The sequence below is a fragment of the Haliotis asinina genome, chromosome 11, assembly GCF_037392515.1.
Source record: "Haliotis asinina isolate JCU_RB_2024 chromosome 11, JCU_Hal_asi_v2, whole genome shotgun sequence".
NCBI lineage: Eukaryota > Metazoa > Mollusca > Gastropoda > Lepetellida > Haliotidae > Haliotis > Haliotis asinina.
Window position 1 is genome coordinate 52,728,890 of NC_090290.1, and position 19,602 is coordinate 52,748,491.

At 41.8% G+C, this 19,602-nt stretch overlaps 2 protein-coding genes across 2 annotated transcripts; both read left to right on the forward strand.

Annotated features, from left to right (window-relative positions):
* Positions 1–2,886: 2,886 nt before the first annotated feature.
* LOC137255695 (uncharacterized) lies at positions 2,887–4,896 on the forward strand. Its single transcript, XM_067793185.1, has 3 exons — positions 2,887–3,161; positions 3,602–3,705; positions 4,064–4,896. The coding sequence occupies exons 1-3, from the start codon at positions 3,006–3,008 to the stop codon at positions 4,662–4,664; spliced, it is 861 nt and encodes a 286-aa protein (XP_067649286.1). The 5' UTR covers positions 2,887–3,005; the 3' UTR covers positions 4,665–4,896.
* Positions 4,897–8,345: 3,449 nt separating this feature from the next.
* LOC137255727 (troponin C, skeletal muscle-like) lies at positions 8,346–17,133 on the forward strand. Its single transcript, XM_067793226.1, has 4 exons — positions 8,346–8,509; positions 14,609–14,710; positions 15,668–15,768; positions 16,443–17,133. The coding sequence occupies exons 1-4, from the start codon at positions 8,456–8,458 to the stop codon at positions 16,696–16,698; spliced, it is 513 nt and encodes a 170-aa protein (XP_067649327.1). The 5' UTR covers positions 8,346–8,455; the 3' UTR covers positions 16,699–17,133.
* Positions 17,134–19,602: the final 2,469 nt, after the last annotated feature.

Genomic DNA, 19,602 nt, shown 5'->3' on the forward strand with positions numbered 1-19,602 from the left:
GTGACGTTAAATTCTAGTCTTTTACGAGCGCTTCGTTCACTGTTCACTTGCACATTCTGGTCTCTCTTCACTAAATCTCTCTTAGTGAGGTCACTAAACATGTCTCATGTGGCGAGGAAAGGCTAGCGTACTGGCTGATGAACGGCAGACAGTCCCACACGCTTTCTCTCGTTTGCCAAACAACTTTTATCCTAAGCTGAATACAATTCTAAGATTTAAATGTGCAATTGGCAAGGTAAAATTACGAGGATTCAATTTTAATTTCACTTTATTCGATTCGATTTCCGATTTATACGTCTTTGTTTAAAGTGAAATTCATCGGTTCTTTTTCACTACAAACAGGCTATACATGTCAATCATGATAACATGGTAAAAAGAGGTTTCGTCCATGCAGAAATGTAATCAATATTAGCTTTTGGATGAACGGGTATGTCCCGTCTGTAACTGGTCGATATGAAAACTTTTATTGAGAAGGCCCGTCTCGCTTAAAACTGTCGATATGAAAACCTTCGTGTGATAGGGAGGGTGTGTCTCACCTGTATAATCATATAGCTGCTTGTAAAGATCTCTGCGAGGTCGAACCTGGCTAGAGTTCTTTCAAGATGAACGTGTGATATTACCACGAGCCAACAGTGAAAGTGTTCCTTTATGTTCAGGTTTTACTGTTGTGTAAATACTATATGTGACTTAAAATGTTTATGGTCTCTCATAATTCCGCAGAAGTGGCTACTGCATCTTCAACAACGTGTGTTTTATAGCGTTGTCTTGCATAAGTACACACAGGCTGAGATGTCGACAAATGTACTCTTGAAAAAAAAAAAAATACCCCCCCCCCTAAAAAAAAACCAAAAAAAAAAAACCAAACAAATACAAAAACAAAACAAAAACAAAAACAAAAACAAAAACAAAAACAAAACAAAACAAAACAAAAAACCCCAAAACATTGGCGGTCTCTGAATGTTTTGTGCATATTTCATAACATTTGACTGATATAAAGATGGCACTTAGCATGGGGAAAGTCACGAAGAGTTCAGGTGAAGAAGAGACTAGGAACTGTCTCGAAACGTTTTGACCTTGTATAATAAAGAAGTTGAACCATAAAGCATTTTTAGAAGAAATGAGAGTTTCGATTTGACTTCGAGGTCATGCGTATGCGTTAAACTGGTCTATAGCGGTGAAAGTGATACGAATCTGTATATATCTGTCAATGTTATGCCTCGCGATGTAAATTTTAATTTAAAGTGTCAAAACCAATGAATGACCACATTCGATTAACAGCCGAAACAGAACTTCGCATTGGGAACAATACTCGTCCTCGAAACAAAGATACGCCGTACAGAGGCAACGATATTATCGAACAAAATATTAGATTTGATATGAGATATGATGTCTCAGAAATTCAAACTATGCCACACTACAGACGTGATGACGACGTAACCTTGAGCCTCGCAAGTTCAGAACATAATTTTCATGGGTTACCACATGTCATGAATGATTTAAGGATTCTGTAAGTGAATCTTCCTGTTTTAAGATAGAATATGCTTCATCATGTCAGTGTGTGGAGTTCATACCGGCGTGGACGTAGCCTAGTGGTTAAAGCATTCGCTCGTCAAGCCGAAAACCCGGGTTCGATTCCCCACATGTTCGATTCGAAACGCTGCTAATGTAGAGTTGGTTGCACCAAAGACGTCAGTCGATTGCGACTGTCACGACTATACGTGTATAACTCACGATCAGACAGTGATACAAGGTGTTCTGACGGGGGCAAGTCAGTTGCTCACCTATAACATAACCGTTGACATAAGTAGAGTTGGTTGTACCAAAGACGTTAGTTGATTCCGACTGTCACGACTATACGTGTATAACTTACGATCAGACAGTGATACAAGGTTTTCTTGACATAAGGAACAACATCTCTGTTTTGTCCCTGATATCTTAAATTTGGAAATCTACACCACATGTCTAGAATGAAACTTTTAGGCAACTTTGCAGAGGCCATAATTGTCCAGACTCTGGTTAGTCAACTTGCAAATATAGAAAAGAACACAGTTAGGATGTAATGGACATGCAAATGTAAGAACTGTGGTTCACACTGTGCAGGGAAACACTTAATGGGGAGGAACTCTGACGGTGAAACATTTTTGTTAATATAAGTTCTCATTTTTAATATATATTCCGAGATGAGTGTATTTACCAAAGAACGCATTCAGCAGGTGGTTTCTACTTCGCTAGCGTCAGTTTGATACACGGCCGCCATCGCTGAGGATGAGGATGTACGCTGTGACGAATATGTTCCGTTGATAACAAGAAGTCAGTAAACATACACCAGCTGACATCGCCCTCGACAACGGGCGATAGGGGCAGCGGTGTAGCCTACAGATTAAAACACATGCTCGATACCCTGAAAACCCGGGTTCGATTCCCCATATGGGAAACATTGCTCAAAGCGGTGAAAAAACAAACTCACTGCCTCGCCGACAAGTTCAAATGAAACCCGTCTTGGCAGCGCACCAAGGTACGACTTGTTTACATCACCGACTCGCCCAAATATCAACACACGAACCACCCTCAGATACCATTGGAATCATCTTACTACATTAAAAGTAATTAACACTCTTAGTCAGTTAATTGTAGAATAGTGATCTTATTTACACCAATGTTGGGAACTGAACACGGGTCTGGAGTGACGAACAAACACTTTAACCATTAGGCTTCCCCACCGCCCCTATGACGACAAGGAAAACATATCATGCTTCTGAAAGACGTCACATTTATGAGTAATGTTCTCAGAACCGCCATCCCAGATCCTGTGTTTGTTTACAAACATGCGTAGAAACAGTCCACGAGGCAAGGAAGTTGGCCCTTGTGTTTGTTCGTATATATATCACACTTCAGTCCCGCAGTGACTGCATCACAGACACAGTAAACACGCTGGCTAGAAGTCTCGCCTGGTACTAACACGCCCTCTGATACCCTGTACACAAGTCCCAGGATATATTCCAACAATGGCCCACCTGTCCCACGAAGACAAGATGCAGTACACGCAAATATTCCTGAAACTCGATGACGAGGTTGGCGACAAGACGGGAGCTCTGGATATCAAGGCGTTTGAGAAGTTCTTGATTATGTCAGGGTACAGACTCCCTAAAGAAAGAGTTGCGGTGAGTAGTCTAAATATTCATACACATTTCACTGTCTGGTGGAAAATGAAACTTATATCATTCATTTGTGTTATACTTGGGGACATGGACCCTGGCTTTCGGAGTGACGGGCGAACATTTTTGCCTCCCTGCTATGAAAATGTTAAATAAATGATTAATACATAGATATTGTCACACCGAAGACACGGCTCCGAGACTTCACATGGGCATCATTTGACGAACAGTTTATGCATCCCTCGGGGTGATATTGCTGGAATATTGCTTAATGCGGCGTTTTTACATAAACATAGTCACTGTTGCTAAAAGAGGAAGTCATTACCTCATCGGGGAATCGAACTCTGACAATAGAAACCCGAACCACTGAACTACTTGTGATAAGGTATGATGGCGATAGTAAAATAAAAGTTTCACATTGGACAAAAAACATTTGTTGTTACCAGGAAGTGTTCTGCCGCGCTGACCATGATGGGAACTGGAAGATTACATTGGAAGAGTTCCTGGCACGGCTCCCGCAGATCGCCCCAGCTGGATCCCCAGAAGCCAGGTAAACACATAGGGCGTCAGTTGTCGCCTGTAGGGGCGAGGCACAATGGCATGATCACCCAACACTGCCATTCATATTACCATGCAGTCAGGGTTGGAGTTGGTCTACAAAAACCCATGACTACCTCCACTTAACGTATTTCGAAACTTCTGTTATATGCTATTTCGTGTATCGGAGTGAATGAGTGAGGAATGTTTAATGCCGTTTTGCAATGTGAGTTTCCACATTGTACTCGGATGTGGAAACGAACCTCTTACTTACGTGACACTTAAACCACTTTAGGAGTCATGTCAGTAGGCAGAACAGATTCCAAAATACCTGTCAGTTTTGTTTGTTTAACCTTGGAATCGTTTTTCAGAGCTTCCGTTATTCGGCGGAGGTTTGAGAAGAGCGACATGGACCACGACGGCTACCTAACGTTTGAAGAGCTGACTGTTCTGATGGGCGGCATCCAAGACGACGAGGAAGCGTTGCGGGAGCTTGTACAGTGCATGATTGACAAATGGGACGGAGACGGCGATGGTAAAATCAACTTCGAAGAATTTCTGACAATGTATCTTGAAGCTGATCTGGAGGAAGAGGACTTCGCTGATTTAGACGCCGCGGAAACAGAGAAGGGAGAAGTTGGGGAGGTGAACAAGGGCGAAGAAGATCATGGGGGCAAAGAGGAAGATACGAAGCTTAAACCTACGGAACAAGAAGCAGTGGAGGAAGAGCTAGAAAAGACAGACATTGTCAGCACAGGTACAGAAGAAGAACAAGGGAAGCCAGATAATGTCAGCACAGGTAAAGAGGAAGAACAACAGAAGCTAAATGAAGTCAGTGCAAAAACAGATGTGCAGGAGAAGCAGGAAGACAGGACAGGCTGTGGTGTAGAAAGCAAAGCAGGAGATAGAATTGTTGGTGGAGGTGTGAATGTTAAGTCAATGGCGGCAAGACTGGAAAAAATGGCGGTGTGAACATAGCGCTGGGTGGATGTGCTGACACTGAACAGTGGCACTGACCGGAGCCCAGCAGAGTTGCTGCAGAACAAAGACAAAAAAAGACAAACAAATATTAAATTATTATTTTTGTTCATCAAATCGAAACTTGGTTCCTGTAGAAAGGTGTATGTGAGTGTTGGAATGTTACATTATATCAAGGCAAATCCAGCCTGTAAACAAGCCTGTAAATAAACTTCGATAGGACAAACCCTTGCAACTGAGCACTTCTCTTTTTGTCAAAGAATAAAGCATAGATACTTTTTTCCAAGATTTTCTTGAACAACATATTTATTTCGTCAAAATCAGAGTGATCCCCCATCTGGCCGATATGTCCTGTTTACTTGATTATCACCGCATTCAAGCAGTATCAGCAATATGATGGCGTTCTATAAATAATCGAGTCTCAATCAGACAGTCTAGTGACTGACACCACGAACATTTATCTACAAACCACGATTCTGACATCAGTCACTCTTCACCAACATGTGCAGGTTGCAGAAGATCAAAATCTCTTCCGGTTCTTTACGGATCTTCAGATCCAGATATGAATGATATATATAGAATCTCACTCGTGTGTATTTTAATGTATAATGGATAGGCTACTAATGTTTTTGGCGAATCGTGGTGGTATGTCAGAAAGATCTCTGTATACCAGGGATCGATGCATTCTGCCCTGAACTGGGTTCATGCTTAGTAAGGTTGGTTATGAAGGGATTACGCGCCATTAAAGACAAGTCCCTGTGGTAATTTCAGTATTCAATATCTTAAATTGTTAAAAAAATAGGAAATATCTCTAGTTCAGGAAGACGAAATGTCTAATTGTACAAACCAGTTCAGAAGCACATATTGATGCTATGTTGTGAGGACTCACTGCCTCGCCGTGCACATGCATATGCACATTCTCCAGCTTCTTTGAGGTTCCGTTTTTAGAAATATCCTTGCAACGTGTCTCTAATTTCATACTGATACCGTATTAAGGTGTTATATTGTTAAAAGTTATATATGCTAGACGACAACCATTTTGAATATATACGAAGTATTTCCTCATAAATCCTATTCAGATACAGGAGCCCCTTTAGATTACAGCACCACAACTTCTCGTGAGGACATCGGGGTTAGGTTAACTTAACTTAACCCCAATCTAACCCTAACCTAACCCCAACCCTAATAACCAACAATTATGTAAAAGAGTATTATGACGTGTTTTTAAAGTTTCTGGTGCTGTATTCTAAAGGTAGGCCCAGGTACATACTTAGAGACAAGAACAAGACTTCAATTAATATATACATATGGAAATTAATTAAGCAACACCAAATTCAAAGACACATAAAAACTTAACAAAGTTAAACGAAGTAATTTTGATGATTGATTATTCAATTTTGATGTATTGACATACAGCATGAGCTTTTCATGGGTTGATATGACGCGCGTGAAGCTTGCACAGCGCACGTGCATTGCTTTAACCTCAACTTTCGAAAAATGCACTTTTTCCCTGGGGTGTTTACAAGCGCAGGTTGTCGATTGCATTCGGTTTTTCATTCATTTCAATGTCATGGCACGTAGGAAATTATCAGAGGCCACTCGTTGGCAAATAATCGGCATGAGGAATGCTGGTATGTCTCTAAGACAAATCGGGACTCAAATCGGACGACATCATTCCATAATTTCAAAACTTTTGAAAAAATACCGGGCCACTAATGAAGTTAAAGACCTGCCTAGACCAGGAAGACCCAGGAAGACCACAGTCCGGGAGGACAGAGCTTTACTGAGACTTGTACGGCGCAGGTCCTTCGACTCGAGCTCTCGGTTGAGACAGGAGTGGCTTCCAGGGAGACCCATCTCGAACAGGACTGTTCGGAATCGTCTGAAAGCTGCAGGATACCGGGCAAGGAGGCCAATCAAGCGACCCAGACTGTCTCCAGCCCATAAGGCAGCCCGACTGGCCTGGTGTAATGACCGTTTGCACTGGAACATTGCCTCTTGGAGGAAGGTCCATTTCTCAGATGAGAGCCGGTTCTTGCTGCACATGGTGGACGGTCGTACTCGGGTCTGGAGGCAGAGGAACACAGCAATGGCTCCACGGAACATCCAGGAGACTGTGGCCTTTGGGGGAGGTTCCGTTATGGTATGGGGGTGCATTTCCATGAACTGCAAGTTGGATATCATTACCATCCGTGGCAACCTTAACGGTGTTCGTTACCAACAGGAGGTTCTTGACAGGGCTGTGGTACCTCATTTTGAGAACCATCCTCTGGCAACGAGACCCATATTTATGGACGACAATGCTAGACCTCACAGGGCGCATGCTGTAAATGATTTTTTGCGGCAAAATGCAATTGACAGAATTCCATGGCCTGCCATGAGCCCTGACCTCAACCCCATTGAACATTTGTGGGACTTTATTGGCCGTCGTGTGAGGCAGAGAGACCCACCAGTCCATAATCTCAACGAATTGACGGCTGCCCTGCATGAGGAGTGGAACAGGATCCCCCAGAATCAGATCCGGAGACTCATCCAAGGAATGAGGAGGCGTCTGGAATCGATGGTGCGTGCGCAGGGAGGACACACTAGATATTGATGAAAGTCGGTGTGCAGACTCTCAGATGACTGTTCTTTCTTTCCATGTGACATTTGTGTTAATACACCTGACAACAACGTCTGTGGATGAATAGTAAATTGTGTCCATTTTTTCATGAATTTAAGACAGTTTTAAGAATTTGGATTTCGTTGCAATAAAGCAAAGTCTTGATACTTTTTCCCTTTAAGTTGTTTGTCAGAGATCGTCTGTTGAATAAAAAAGTGTCAAACTATATCAACCCGGCATATTTTGATTGTCAGAACACTTCAAAGTTGCTCCAATAGAAAAAATTGGGGTGTTGCTTGATTAATTTCCAGGTGTATACATTAGGGAAATGTGAAGAAATGACTTCCTTATTTGGAAATGAAAATTACATAAAAATTGAAAATGTAAAGCCAAAGATAGAAGCGCAAATCTTGTTGTGAGTTCCATAGGGCAATAATTTAGGTATGACTTTGAGTAAATATGTCGTGCCCATAGATTTTGATGATACGGTTAACCTGAAAACAAATGGGATTATTTGTTTCTACTAAATTTGTTCACATTAAGAGAGTGACGTAAGACCAACATGTAAACCTGACATCTGAATTTCCTTGACACTATCGTGACTGCAAGACCAGCTCTATATGTCCCGGACCCATACACTAACCCGCAAACTATGTTATCATTCAAAGCGGACGTTCCTGTTCTACCCAATGGTATTCAAAACTGTCACTCCCACATTGAGCTGTGTGATTACGAGTGCAAGAGACAAACAGTTTGATAGGGTGCAAACATAGCTTTTGAGACATTTACGCTGGTCAAAGTTATAGTATTTTCCATCAAATGATAGTGATATTCTTTAGTAGCCCGGCTAGGGCACACTGACCATATTTCATCCTACTATTTCAATATGTAACGAGCCATAGCGCACAAATGAAGGATTACGTCCACAACTTAAACGTCTTGAACTCTGCGTCTGCATCTACATCGACAGTTACAGACACATGCGATCATTGTACTATCCGGCTGCACGTGGACCGGAAGTAAGTCGGAGGCTAACAGGAAGTCAGCGCTTAACCGATCACGTGGTTCCTTCCATTACACTGCTCAATCGACGTCGAAGCTTGTGGTAACACGCATATTTGATTAAGTTAGTATGACACTGATCCGTGCAATACCGCTCCAGAGGCTGGACTAGTAACCAACTATGGCAACGCTATCTCGTCAGGAAGTGAAACTTTACACGGAGTTCTTCCAACAGGTAAGTATTATCAACGTAAGACATCTTAAAGGGGCTGTGGCCTCCGTGATTACCAAGGTCATAAATGGCGACGTATGACGAACTCTACAGCGCTACAGTGTGCCTGTGGTAGTATTTCGGGAACTCAATAACAAATCAATGTCTTAGCTACATTGCCTTGCGTAATGCACATCAAAATATCCCGATACATTTATATCTATAACATGTTCCTTTACCAGTTGATAAGTAGATCACATGTTTTGTCAAACCGAACCATGAGTCACATCAGCCTATTCAGACAATGACTTCCTTTTCAACCGATCCGAATTTTCACCTGTGAAAGTGAAAACAGACACCACAAACAACTCTTGTTACACTGAATTCCAAATCTTTGTTTCTTAAGAAAATGGTATTTACAAAATATTTTTGCTTAAAAATTTTATAACAAAGCATTTCTATAGCATGACCTTATTTAAGACGTGCCGCCATATAGCTGGCGTACTGCTGAGTGCGGCGTAAAACTCATCTCAACTAAGACGTCACAGACTGCCCATGTTTGATGAGGTCGTAAAATGATTCACAGTGCATCTGTCGCAGTGGTTACACCTGTTATGTGTTTCTGCGTTTAGTTGGTGTAGTTCTGTAACGCATAATGTGATTGATATATCAAATCCGTACTAGACCGCCAAACCTTTCTAGCGGGAGAGCCTTGTAGTGAGATGACCAGGTTTCCGTTCGTGAGAGCACGGTGTACGACTCAGCACGCTGTACGATGTGTTTGCAAGGATTAGGAGCATAGTATTGAAATATACAAGTGCTTAGATGTAATACTGATTAATAATTATGTAACCGGTTAATGGTCTCAGAATATGAAAATTGAACGTTGAACGTGTATTAAAGCACAGGCAAACTATAGCTGCGCAACAGAGACAAATTACCAGTCTTCCTACACGCGAACGAAGCGAACGAGCTTCTTTTTCATCTTATTTGCGCTACAGTGTGCCTGTGGTTAACGAATCATTATTAAATAGCCTGCTCAGCTCATGACACTGGTTATAAATACACGAAACGTCCAGGCAACTGTTCTACTGAAAGACAACACGGGGATGTATGGTAAAAATCAGACGTATAGGTTATACGACGAGTATGTGCAGTTTAATCCACGAACTGGTTGGTTATAATACGAGCCGCGGAGCGGTGAGTAGTATAGTATTCCCAGAAATTATTGAGAATCATGTTGCGTCATGTAACTCATTACGTTTATTAACTTCTGGCGTTTTACTTACATAAACATGATAAAACATCATTCTTTTACAGTCTCAGTCTTGTTTTAGTACTTTGTTAGACCTCCTCGCTCAGCAATGCATGCCTGAATACGCCTAGGCACACTACCCATCAAAGTTTGTAGGTAATCGTGTGACAGGGTATCCCAATATTGGACCACCTCGGCCTTCATATCTTCAATATTTCTCAGTCCCTTTTGGTTTATTCTGTCCTTCATGACTCCCCACACATTCTCAATTGGGTTTAGGTCTGAGCTGTAACTGGGCCAGTCTAAAACTTGAACATTTTCGCCCGACAACTACTGTTTTGTGTAGCGCGCAGTGTGTTTTGGGTCATTATCATGCTGGAAAATCCAATCATCTTCATACAGTGTTTGTGCTGTCGGAAGAAGGTGACCATTTAGAATGTCAACGTATCTTTCTTTTGTCAAGTTTCCCGTGAAAACACACAATGGCGTCACTCCGCGAGCCGATATGCCACCCCACATGTGAAACTTCGGGCTATGTTTTGGTCGCTGGTAGATAGGTTTGACAGTATCTTTGGTCCAAATTTTCACACAATTAGGGAAAAGCCAAACAGAACTTTCATCCGAAAAGAAAACATTATCCCAATCTTGATTTTCATGAGCCCGACACCAGTTTAAACGTTTTTCCTTTTGTGCATCTTTCATCAACGGCGAGGGAATTCCACGTTTTTTCACCTAATTAAGTCTCTGTAATTCCTGCCTAACTGTTTCATTGCATACCTGAGGACTTCCTCTGCTAATCATTTCATTTCTGATGTTCTCAACACTTTTCAATTTGCCCCTACTCACAATCTGCCCAAGTCTTCGGCGATCCACAACACTGAATTTCCTAGGCCGACCTGCCCCTGCTTTGTGCTCTATTCCGGTTCCTGTTTGAATATTCTTCAAAGTTCTGTATACTGTAGACAGAGGAATACCATGTCTACAAGCTAACACTTTAGCATCAGGCTCACCCCTTTCAAAATCATCTAGAATGAGCTTTCTTTTCTCTCTTGCTGTAAATTCTGCTATGTCAACACAGGAAGCCGTCTGCTCAGACAAGGGAGATAACTCTTGACGTAATGAGCTGCCTTCTAAGCCTTCAAGAGTTGTCTCCCTTATTTAGTATGCTTAGTGCATAGTGAAAGCCGTTTTTCCAATCTTAGCATCATTAGAAAAAATATAATTCTCAATAATTTCTGGGAACACTGTATATCCAACCAGTTCGTGGATTAAACTGCACTTACGAGTGGTATAACTTACCTACATTACGACAGTGAAGAAAGAACTCGCCGTGAAGGTGAAAAATAGCAATAAACGTAAATATTGATACGTATTAATTTTTGTCACAATGGGTGTTAAATGAACCGTAGTTTCTATATTAAACACATGGCAATATGTCTTGCAAGATGTTCCCTGAATTTCTTTGTTTTGACTTAAAGTAGAATCTAAGATAAGGAGTTTCGTCCTCATCATATTACAACAGAATAAAATGTTGTGTCTTTCTTGTTATTCAGCACCAGTGTGGGATTTCGTTTCTGTTGTTCCGTGCTTTGCTTAGTCGCACACCAGAGGTACTACGGCACACACAATGTAGTCACGTGCCGAATTTATTGCCCGTGCAGAATTATCACGTGCGTCGGTATCAACATTGGTGGTGTGGCTCATGTCAAGTCGACCACGTTGTTATTTTGAGCCAGTATTCATGAAACTATTTGCATTAGGTGAAATGGAAGACGAGAAGACGTATTATTCTCTGTTAGATATTATTGACAATGATGGACTGATATCTTCGTCTCAAGTTATTGCCGGTGATCAGTTCAAAGTCTGCAACTACGACTTTTCATAACATGGCGACGAAGTTGTCGCTTCTACCAACTGTGAAGACGGCAATATGATTATGAAGATTGCACTCAAGCCAGAAAGATGTCCAGGTAAATAATATACGTGAAATATGTTAACAATAATGGACAACAATTATCCGGAACATTTATCCGTACTACAATTAGCGTAGGGACCGTTCATGCATTTATGGCTAGTGGGGTGGTGGTGGGTTTTATACAGAAGCATGTACATTGTGTAAGCGACCATCCCACAGGATATGTTCAAAAGCAATGACAGTCGCCGCCCCATATAAGTGCAAGGTTTTAGTCTATAATATTTTCATGTGTAGATTTGCTGAGCCCCTAGCAACCACCACAGTCATCCAGTTATTTTAAGCGTAGCGAAAAATTCGCACTAGTATTTTCGACATTATTTTTTGGATTTGTAACGAAAGGATACAAAAGAAATTTGAAATTAATTCTTTCAGTGTTTCTGCTAATATGTAGTTGATAACGTACATTTTCTAACTGTATTTTCTTTCTTCTCTAGACAACGGGATGGATGAGCAGTTGATCGCACAAACCACTGGGCACAGAAACAATGCAATCGGGGAGTATAAGTGTTGACGAGCAACAGGATGAGACGGTGAGCAACATTCTGAGCAAAGGAAGTAAACGGGTCATCAAGGCTGTGCGAGGACGATATCCACGACGACCACGTGACACCGGGTCTTTGGAATTTACGGTCAGTGTCAAGATTGCATAATTGTAATTTCCGAAATAAAGGTTAATTTGAACTTTTGCATGTACGTGTCTCTTTAAGAAGCAGACGAAGAGAAGAAAGTAGTCCCCGTACTATAACCAATATTTTGGTTGGTTATATACACCCGAGAACAAAGCAGTCGTAGTGTAAGTACATTTATTAGTGAGCAGCTTCAGAAATATCCACTAAATGTCTGCTGTAAAATATTTAAAGATTTACTGAATGTTGTAACGTTGATAAAACCTGGGCAAGAAACCGCCCATTTGGAACCTTCGTAGAAAGAGCAAGTACACTTGAAGCTCTAAACTCCGAACTCCAAAAGTAGATGTCACAAAACTGGAACAGTTGGAATATTGTTGGACATGGAAGAAAGTGGAATCGACGCATCTGCCGTTTTGTCCCGTCTCTTATCACTCATCACTCATAATGTTTGTACATACATCCACGAAAACCCCAAAAACAAACAACACTCCTTCCCCCCCAAAATAACAAAGTAAACGAACCCCCCACCCCCCAGTCAGATATACTGACTAGGTGAGTATGGGAAGAACTGAGATACACTGACTAGGTGAGTATGGGGATAAGTGAGATATACAGACTAGGTGAGTATGGGAATAACTGAGATATACAGACTAGGTGAGTATGGGGATAACTGAGATATACTGACTAGGTGAGTATGGGAATAACTGAGATATACGGACTAGGTGAGTATGGGAATAACTGAGATATACAGACTAGGTGAGTATGGGAATAACTGAGATATACGGACTAGGTGAGTATGGGAATAACTGAGATATACTGACTAGGTGAGTATGGGGATAACTGAGATATACAGACTAGGTGAGTATGGGAATAATTGAGATATACTGACTAGGTGAGTATGGGGATAACCTACATATACTGACTAGGTGAGTATGGGAATAACTGAGATATACGGACTAGGTGAGTATGGGAGTAACTGAGATATACTGACTAGGTGAGTATGGGGATAACTTACATATACTGACTAGGTGAGTATGGGAATAACTGAGATATACAGACTAGGTGAGTATGGGAATAATTGAGATATACTGACTAGGTGAGTATGGGGATAACTTACATATACTGACTAGGTGAGTATGGGAATAACTGAGATATACAGACTAGGTGAGTATGGGAATAACTGAGATATACAGACTAGGTGAGTATGGGAATAACTGAGATATACGGACTAGGTGAGTATGGGAATAACTGAGATATACAGACTAGGTGAGTATGGGAATAACTGAGATATACGGACTAGGTGAGTATGGGAATAACTGAGATATACGGACTAGGTGAGTATGGGAATAACTGAGATATACTGACTAGGTGAGTATGGGGATAACTGAGATATACAGACTAGGTGAGTATGGGAATAATTGAGATATACTGACTAGGTGAGTATGGGAATAACTTACATATACTGACTAGGTGAGTATGGGGATAACTGAGATATACAGACTAGGTGAGTATGGGAATAATTGAGATATACTGACTAGGTGAGTATGGGAATAACTGAGATATACAGACTAGGTGAGTATGGGAATAACTGAGATATACGGACTAGGTGAGTATGGGAATAATTGAGATATACAGACTAGGTGAGTATGGGAATAACTGAGATATACTGACTAGGTGAGTATGGGGATAACTGAGATATACAGACTAGGTGAGTATGGGAATAATTGAGATATACGGACTAGGTGAGTATGGGAATAATTGAGATATACAGACTAGGTGAGTATGGGAATAATTGAGATATACTGACTAGGTGAGTATGGGGATAACTTACATATACTGCCTAGCTAAATATGGGGATAACTGCCGAATACTGCCTGGGCGAGTATGGGGATAACTGAGATATACAGACTAGGTGAGTATGGGAATAACGTAGATATACAGACTAGGTGAGTATGGGGATAACCTACATATACTGACTAGCTGGGTATGAGGATGGCTGACATATACTGCCTAGCTAAATATGGGGATAACTGCCGAATACTGCCTGGGCGAGTATGGGGATAACTGACACACGTCCAGGGGAGAGTAACGTAGTTGTATAACTAAGTTCATTTAATAACTAAAATGAACTGTTGACAGGTCGTACCTGCTGGCTTGCACATTTTGGCTTCTGAACAGACACTGTTCATTCCTTTATGGCCCACAAATGTATCTGGTATTGCGGCCATTTTGCTTGTGAGTAAAACCAGTATGTGATGTTGCAGGTAGATGAGGCCGACGGCGATGGGAACGGCCGCCTGTCTCTACGCAACTGTGAAAAGCTGCTGGAGAAATGTGGCTACAAAATTCCTCGAAACGTCATACAGGTACGTCGCCGGTACGTGGTGTAATGACATTTTATACTTCCCCGTGTTTAACCAGCTTCATTTCAACCATTGCCACAGCGAGGTACGCTAAAGTTAAGCGAGCATGGCGACCTGATTACATCGCCTCTTGCGACCAGTCGCTCGGGGACCCCAAGTCAAACCTTTGTACATGAACTAATCCCAGCCGGAATGGCCATGTATATGGTATTTCAAGATTAACCGAGTCAGAACTAACTACGAGTGAGTGAGTTTAGTTTTACGCCGCACTCAGCAATACTACAGCTATATGACGGCGGTCTGTAAATAATCGAGTCTGGACCAGACAATCCAGTGATCAACAACATGAGCAGCGATCTGCGCAATTGGGAACCGATGACATGCATCAACCAAGTCAGCGAGCCTGACCACCCGATCCCGTTAGTCGCCTCTTACGACAAGCTGAGTCGCCTTTTATGGCAAGCATGGGTTGCTGAAGGCCTATTCTACCCCGGGACCTTCACGGGTACTAACTACGATATAAAGAAGAGAGCAACACTGCCAAAATAAGAGACAGTGAATAGTTCTGTAAAGCATGGCCATTCTGAAACGTGTTTAACTCCCGTTGGTCACACTGTGGCCATGTTCCGACTTTGGGAATGACCGATGCTCGCGTTCAGTCCAATACTTCTTCAGGGGGCGAAACCGGAACTTGAGATTGTACTGCAATGTAGACAGAAACGGAAACTGGTCATGTATCACGTGGTCTCATCCGGGTCCATGTTCTATGAACACTGGCAGCTAGTTTGTTTCATGTGTGTATTTCTTATATCCTGTATTTAGACTCGGTCCATTGTATACTGGAAAGAACGAAAGGGAACGAGGCTTGAGTTTGTGATCGTTTTGGCTCCATTTGTTGCCATGTTTGTCCTGTGAAAAATAGTAAATATTTTCTAAAATGGATTAGGATTGGGATTTCAGACATTTGTCAAAACTGCCGGGGATGGAAGTTGGACGCTGACTCTGGATGAGTTCCTGGCAGCCATGTCGGAGGTGGTGCCACCTGACTCCCCGCACTCCAAGTAAGCGTGCTGGTGATAAACTTATTAATATACTAACTGGTAGCAAGTGGATGAGTGAGTGAGTTTATTTCTACGCTCTTCTGACATTAGTCCAGTAATATCATGGCAGGGTGACATCAGTAATGGGTTTCACACGTTTAACCCATGTGGGGAACTGAACCCAGGTCTTCGGCATGGCGAGCGAAAGCTTTAACTACTCACTCTCTCTCACTCTGTTGGGTGCACGTGACAATGTGGTTATTATGATAATAAGACGGAGGGACGCTAATGCTTTTCAGGTAGCTAAATTCAAAGGTTCTACAACACTGTATCAAACCCATTCTAGCTTAAGTTTTCCTAGCCAGAATGAAAGTGGCGATACGTTAGCGGGTCCGGGGTAGGGGAGTGCTGGTGGTGGGGGAGTGTGTAATTGTGCAGAGGTGCGCACGGACCCTTTTGTCCTGAAATCTTGTTATATGACCACTGAAACTCAGGTGAAAATGAAGTGTGCATCCTGCATTTTCTCTATACTGTGCACCCACCTTTTCTCAAAACGCTGCATCCGGCCCTGCGATATCACTCAATCTCTGACTGAATCACTCAATCTCTGACTGAATCACTCAATCTCTGACTGAATCACTCAATCTCTGACTGAATCACTCACTCTCTGACTGAATCACTCACTCGCATTGCAGGGCGGCTGAATTGCGGCGATTGTTCCGTGCCTACGATCTGAACAAAGACGGGTACGTTTCGTTCTACGAGCTGAAGAACACGATGCGTGGATCGATAACTGAAGAGGAACTCCGGGACTTCATCAAGGATTGGGATAAAGATGGCGACTGGAAACTGAGCTTCGAGGAGTTCATCAACATGTACGTTGCTCCGATGCCATCCGACAACGACGAAGACGTCGCGTCGAGTGCGGAGTCGTTGCCAAGTAACATTTAACTGAAAGACTTATCCTATCCAGTCGGCCGTGTGGCCTACATGTTAAATCAACCCAGCAGACATACAAATGGAAGTCTTGTTTGATCACCCGCCCACTTAGAAATAGAAAAAACGAACCCACACACGAAGACATACCCACCACAAAAATAGAAATACAAATATACAGAAACGAAGAAAAACAGAAAAAAAACACGAAACAACTAAACAGTTTATTTCAAAACATAAAAAAACCCAAAACATAAAAATGCCAATAATGTGAAACTAGCAGAACCACGATCCTTTTGTTGAAGGTCGGAAACGACCAATAACCTTTCGCTGGTTGAACTGAGGATTGTTCAGCTTCGTTCGTGTAACTCAACCTCCGTCTTTTCTCAGTTATTCTGTAAAGCTGACAATTCACTGTTTAGTAATATAAAATAAACAGATCATGAATGAGTTTACTTGTTTTTACTCTCTTGGTTATATATTCTCTGCATTAAGCATCATGTGATTTGTTTGCATCAAGATACAAAGATGGTAAGAACATTCCATTTTGCATCAGGATTGTATCACTGTGTCCCTTTCAAAGTATGCCATGAGATGACTGAAGCAGTAGTAAAATCTCCACCACCACTTGATTATCTAACCCTTTTCCAAGCAGGCATTACAATTATGCATTTCTTCGATATCACAACCGTCAAGCATTTTTAAGAGTGCCACCAGAATTGTGAAGAGTGAAATCAGCCCGAGCCGTGCTTAAGTACGAAGACCACGTGCCTCTCCCAGTGATACTGCCTGACTGATGCTTGCGATGTAGAACATTTCCGGCTTACTGCCAAGTGTACCTTGGTTTTAGACAAGGGTATAGTAACACAAACTATTATATGACACAATATTTTGACTAGTTATGTTGGTAATCTTGGAGACGTAATGACGTGTTGACAGAATAACCAGCAAGCAACGGATGGACGGGTTTTTTAAACTTCTTCCCTGGATATTGCATAGACATATTTTCTGATTATACACACATTACCGTAACACATCGACTGGTGAATGAGCGGATGAGAGAGTGAGTGAGTGAGGTAGTGAGATTTCACCTTCCGCGTTCAGCGTTCAAGCGATATCGCATCATCAACGGTGGATTGTGTACACTGCATACAATCAGAGACCATATGATTATAGTATATATGGTCTCCGGTTCAATTAATATAAATCGAGGTGGAACAGCCAAGCTGTTGATTTCCTGGACTCGATTCCCTGCATAGACATAATGACACATTTATATGTGTCTCTGGACACGATATCGTTCGCTTGAAAGGCGTGAAAGGACAGGGGAGTTAACTCTAAATATACTTGTTGAATCATAAGTCCGCCATTTGGAAGTTATCGCTTTTGCTGTCATTCATTCGCAGCACCAGAAGTGTTTTTTGGGAATAAATGTTACGAAAATTCTTACAATAACGACGGCAGATAAGATAAGTCTTCAGCTGTGTAACGGTAAAATTGGGCAAAATAATATTTCTTTTCAATTTCTGCTTATTCTTGTTCCTTCGCTCCGTTGAACCGGAAACTGGCAGGGATAATGGAGGCGAAGAACGATTTGATATGAGGGGACATATATTTAGACATGCTAGCGTTTTACTGTTTCTGCTCATTACCTTTTATATACCTGACTAGAACTGATTTTCGAGTCGACTAACGGGATCGGGTGGTTAGGCTCGCTCATTTGCTTGATGCTTGGAATCCCAGTTGTGTAGATCGATGCTCATGATGTCAATCACTGGATTGTCAGGACCAGATTCATATATTTACAGACCTTCTCCATGTAGCTGGAATGCTGCCGAGAATAGCTTTAAACAACAACAACAACAACAAAAAACAACAACAACAACAACAACAAAAAACACAAACAAATAATAATGTTTTGATGCTGATACAAATATATTTTCCACACCCGTTCGAGTACAGACCCCTACCTATTGGTCCTTCAACTTGTAAGGGCTCGAGGTCGTACACATCGCCATAAAAGGCGACTATGCTTGTCGTAAGAGGCGACTAACGGGATCGGGTGGTCAGGCTTGCTGACTTGGTTGACACATGTCATCGGTTCCCAATTGCGCAGATCGATGCTCATGTTGTTGATCACTGGATTGTCTGGTCCAGACTCGATTATTTTACAGACCACCGCCATATAGCTGGAATATTGCTGAGTGTGGCGTAAAACTAAACTCACTCACTCACTCACTCGTACACATCGCACATACAAATGAATGTATGCTATTTAACATGTGGACATTTAGCCTCAGCATGTCGGAACATAACAAACCAATTCTTCATCCTTTATTAATAGAGACTGAAAGCAAGTTCATTCATATTCAGTAAGAATGTTAACCGAGAGACCAATGTAGTTATTTTGTATTTTGTTGTGCTGTCACAGTGAAATTTGTCGAAAGTAAACAAGTTATCAGAATTAGTTCTTGGTTTCATTGTAAATCACCTGTTTACACCTAGGCATGGACAAACAAAATTACAAATTAAGCTGATGACCTCACCCGCCGTGGCTTTTCATCCCAAATTAAATTAATGACCTCACCCACCGTGGCCTTTCACCCCAAATTAAGTTGACGACTTCACCCACCGTGGCCTGTCATCCCAAATTAAGTTGATGACCTCACCCGCCGTGGATTTTCCTCCCAAATTACGCTGACGACCTCACACACCGCTGGTTTTCCTCCCAAATTTAGCTGACGTCCTCTCCCATAGTGGACGTGCTGAAGTTAATAAATACAAATGCATTTCTCTCAAGAACACTCTCAAGAACCCTCAGGGAATTTCGAAGCTACCGTGTACGTTATTCCCAAAATAATTTCGTATTTCCGATTACAATATCAAATTTAAATCGCAACGTTGCATTAACTCAACAGT

What these genes read in the sequence shown, in the direction of transcription:
- LOC137255695 (XM_067793185.1), top strand. Translation starts at nt 3,006, where the DNA reads ATGGCCCACCTGTCCCACGAAGACAAGATGCAGTACACGCAAATATTC. An exon ending in TCCCTAAAGAAAGAGTTGCG is followed by an intron (nt 3,162 to 3,601) that starts GTGAGTAGTCTA and finishes TGTTGTTACCAG; the next exon opens with GAAGTGTTCTGCCGCGCTGA. An exon ending in GCTGGATCCCCAGAAGCCAG is followed by an intron (nt 3,706 to 4,063) that starts GTAAACACATAG and finishes ATCGTTTTTCAG; the next exon opens with AGCTTCCGTTATTCGGCGGA.
- LOC137255727 (XM_067793226.1), top strand. Translation starts at nt 8,456, where the DNA reads ATGGCAACGCTATCTCGTCAGGAAGTGAAACTTTACACGGAGTTCTTC. An exon ending in TTCCTCGAAACGTCATACAG is followed by an intron (nt 14,711 to 15,667) that starts GTACGTCGCCGG and finishes TTGGGATTTCAG; the next exon opens with ACATTTGTCAAAACTGCCGG. An exon ending in CCTGACTCCCCGCACTCCAA is followed by an intron (nt 15,769 to 16,442) that starts GTAAGCGTGCTG and finishes CTCGCATTGCAG; the next exon opens with GGCGGCTGAATTGCGGCGAT.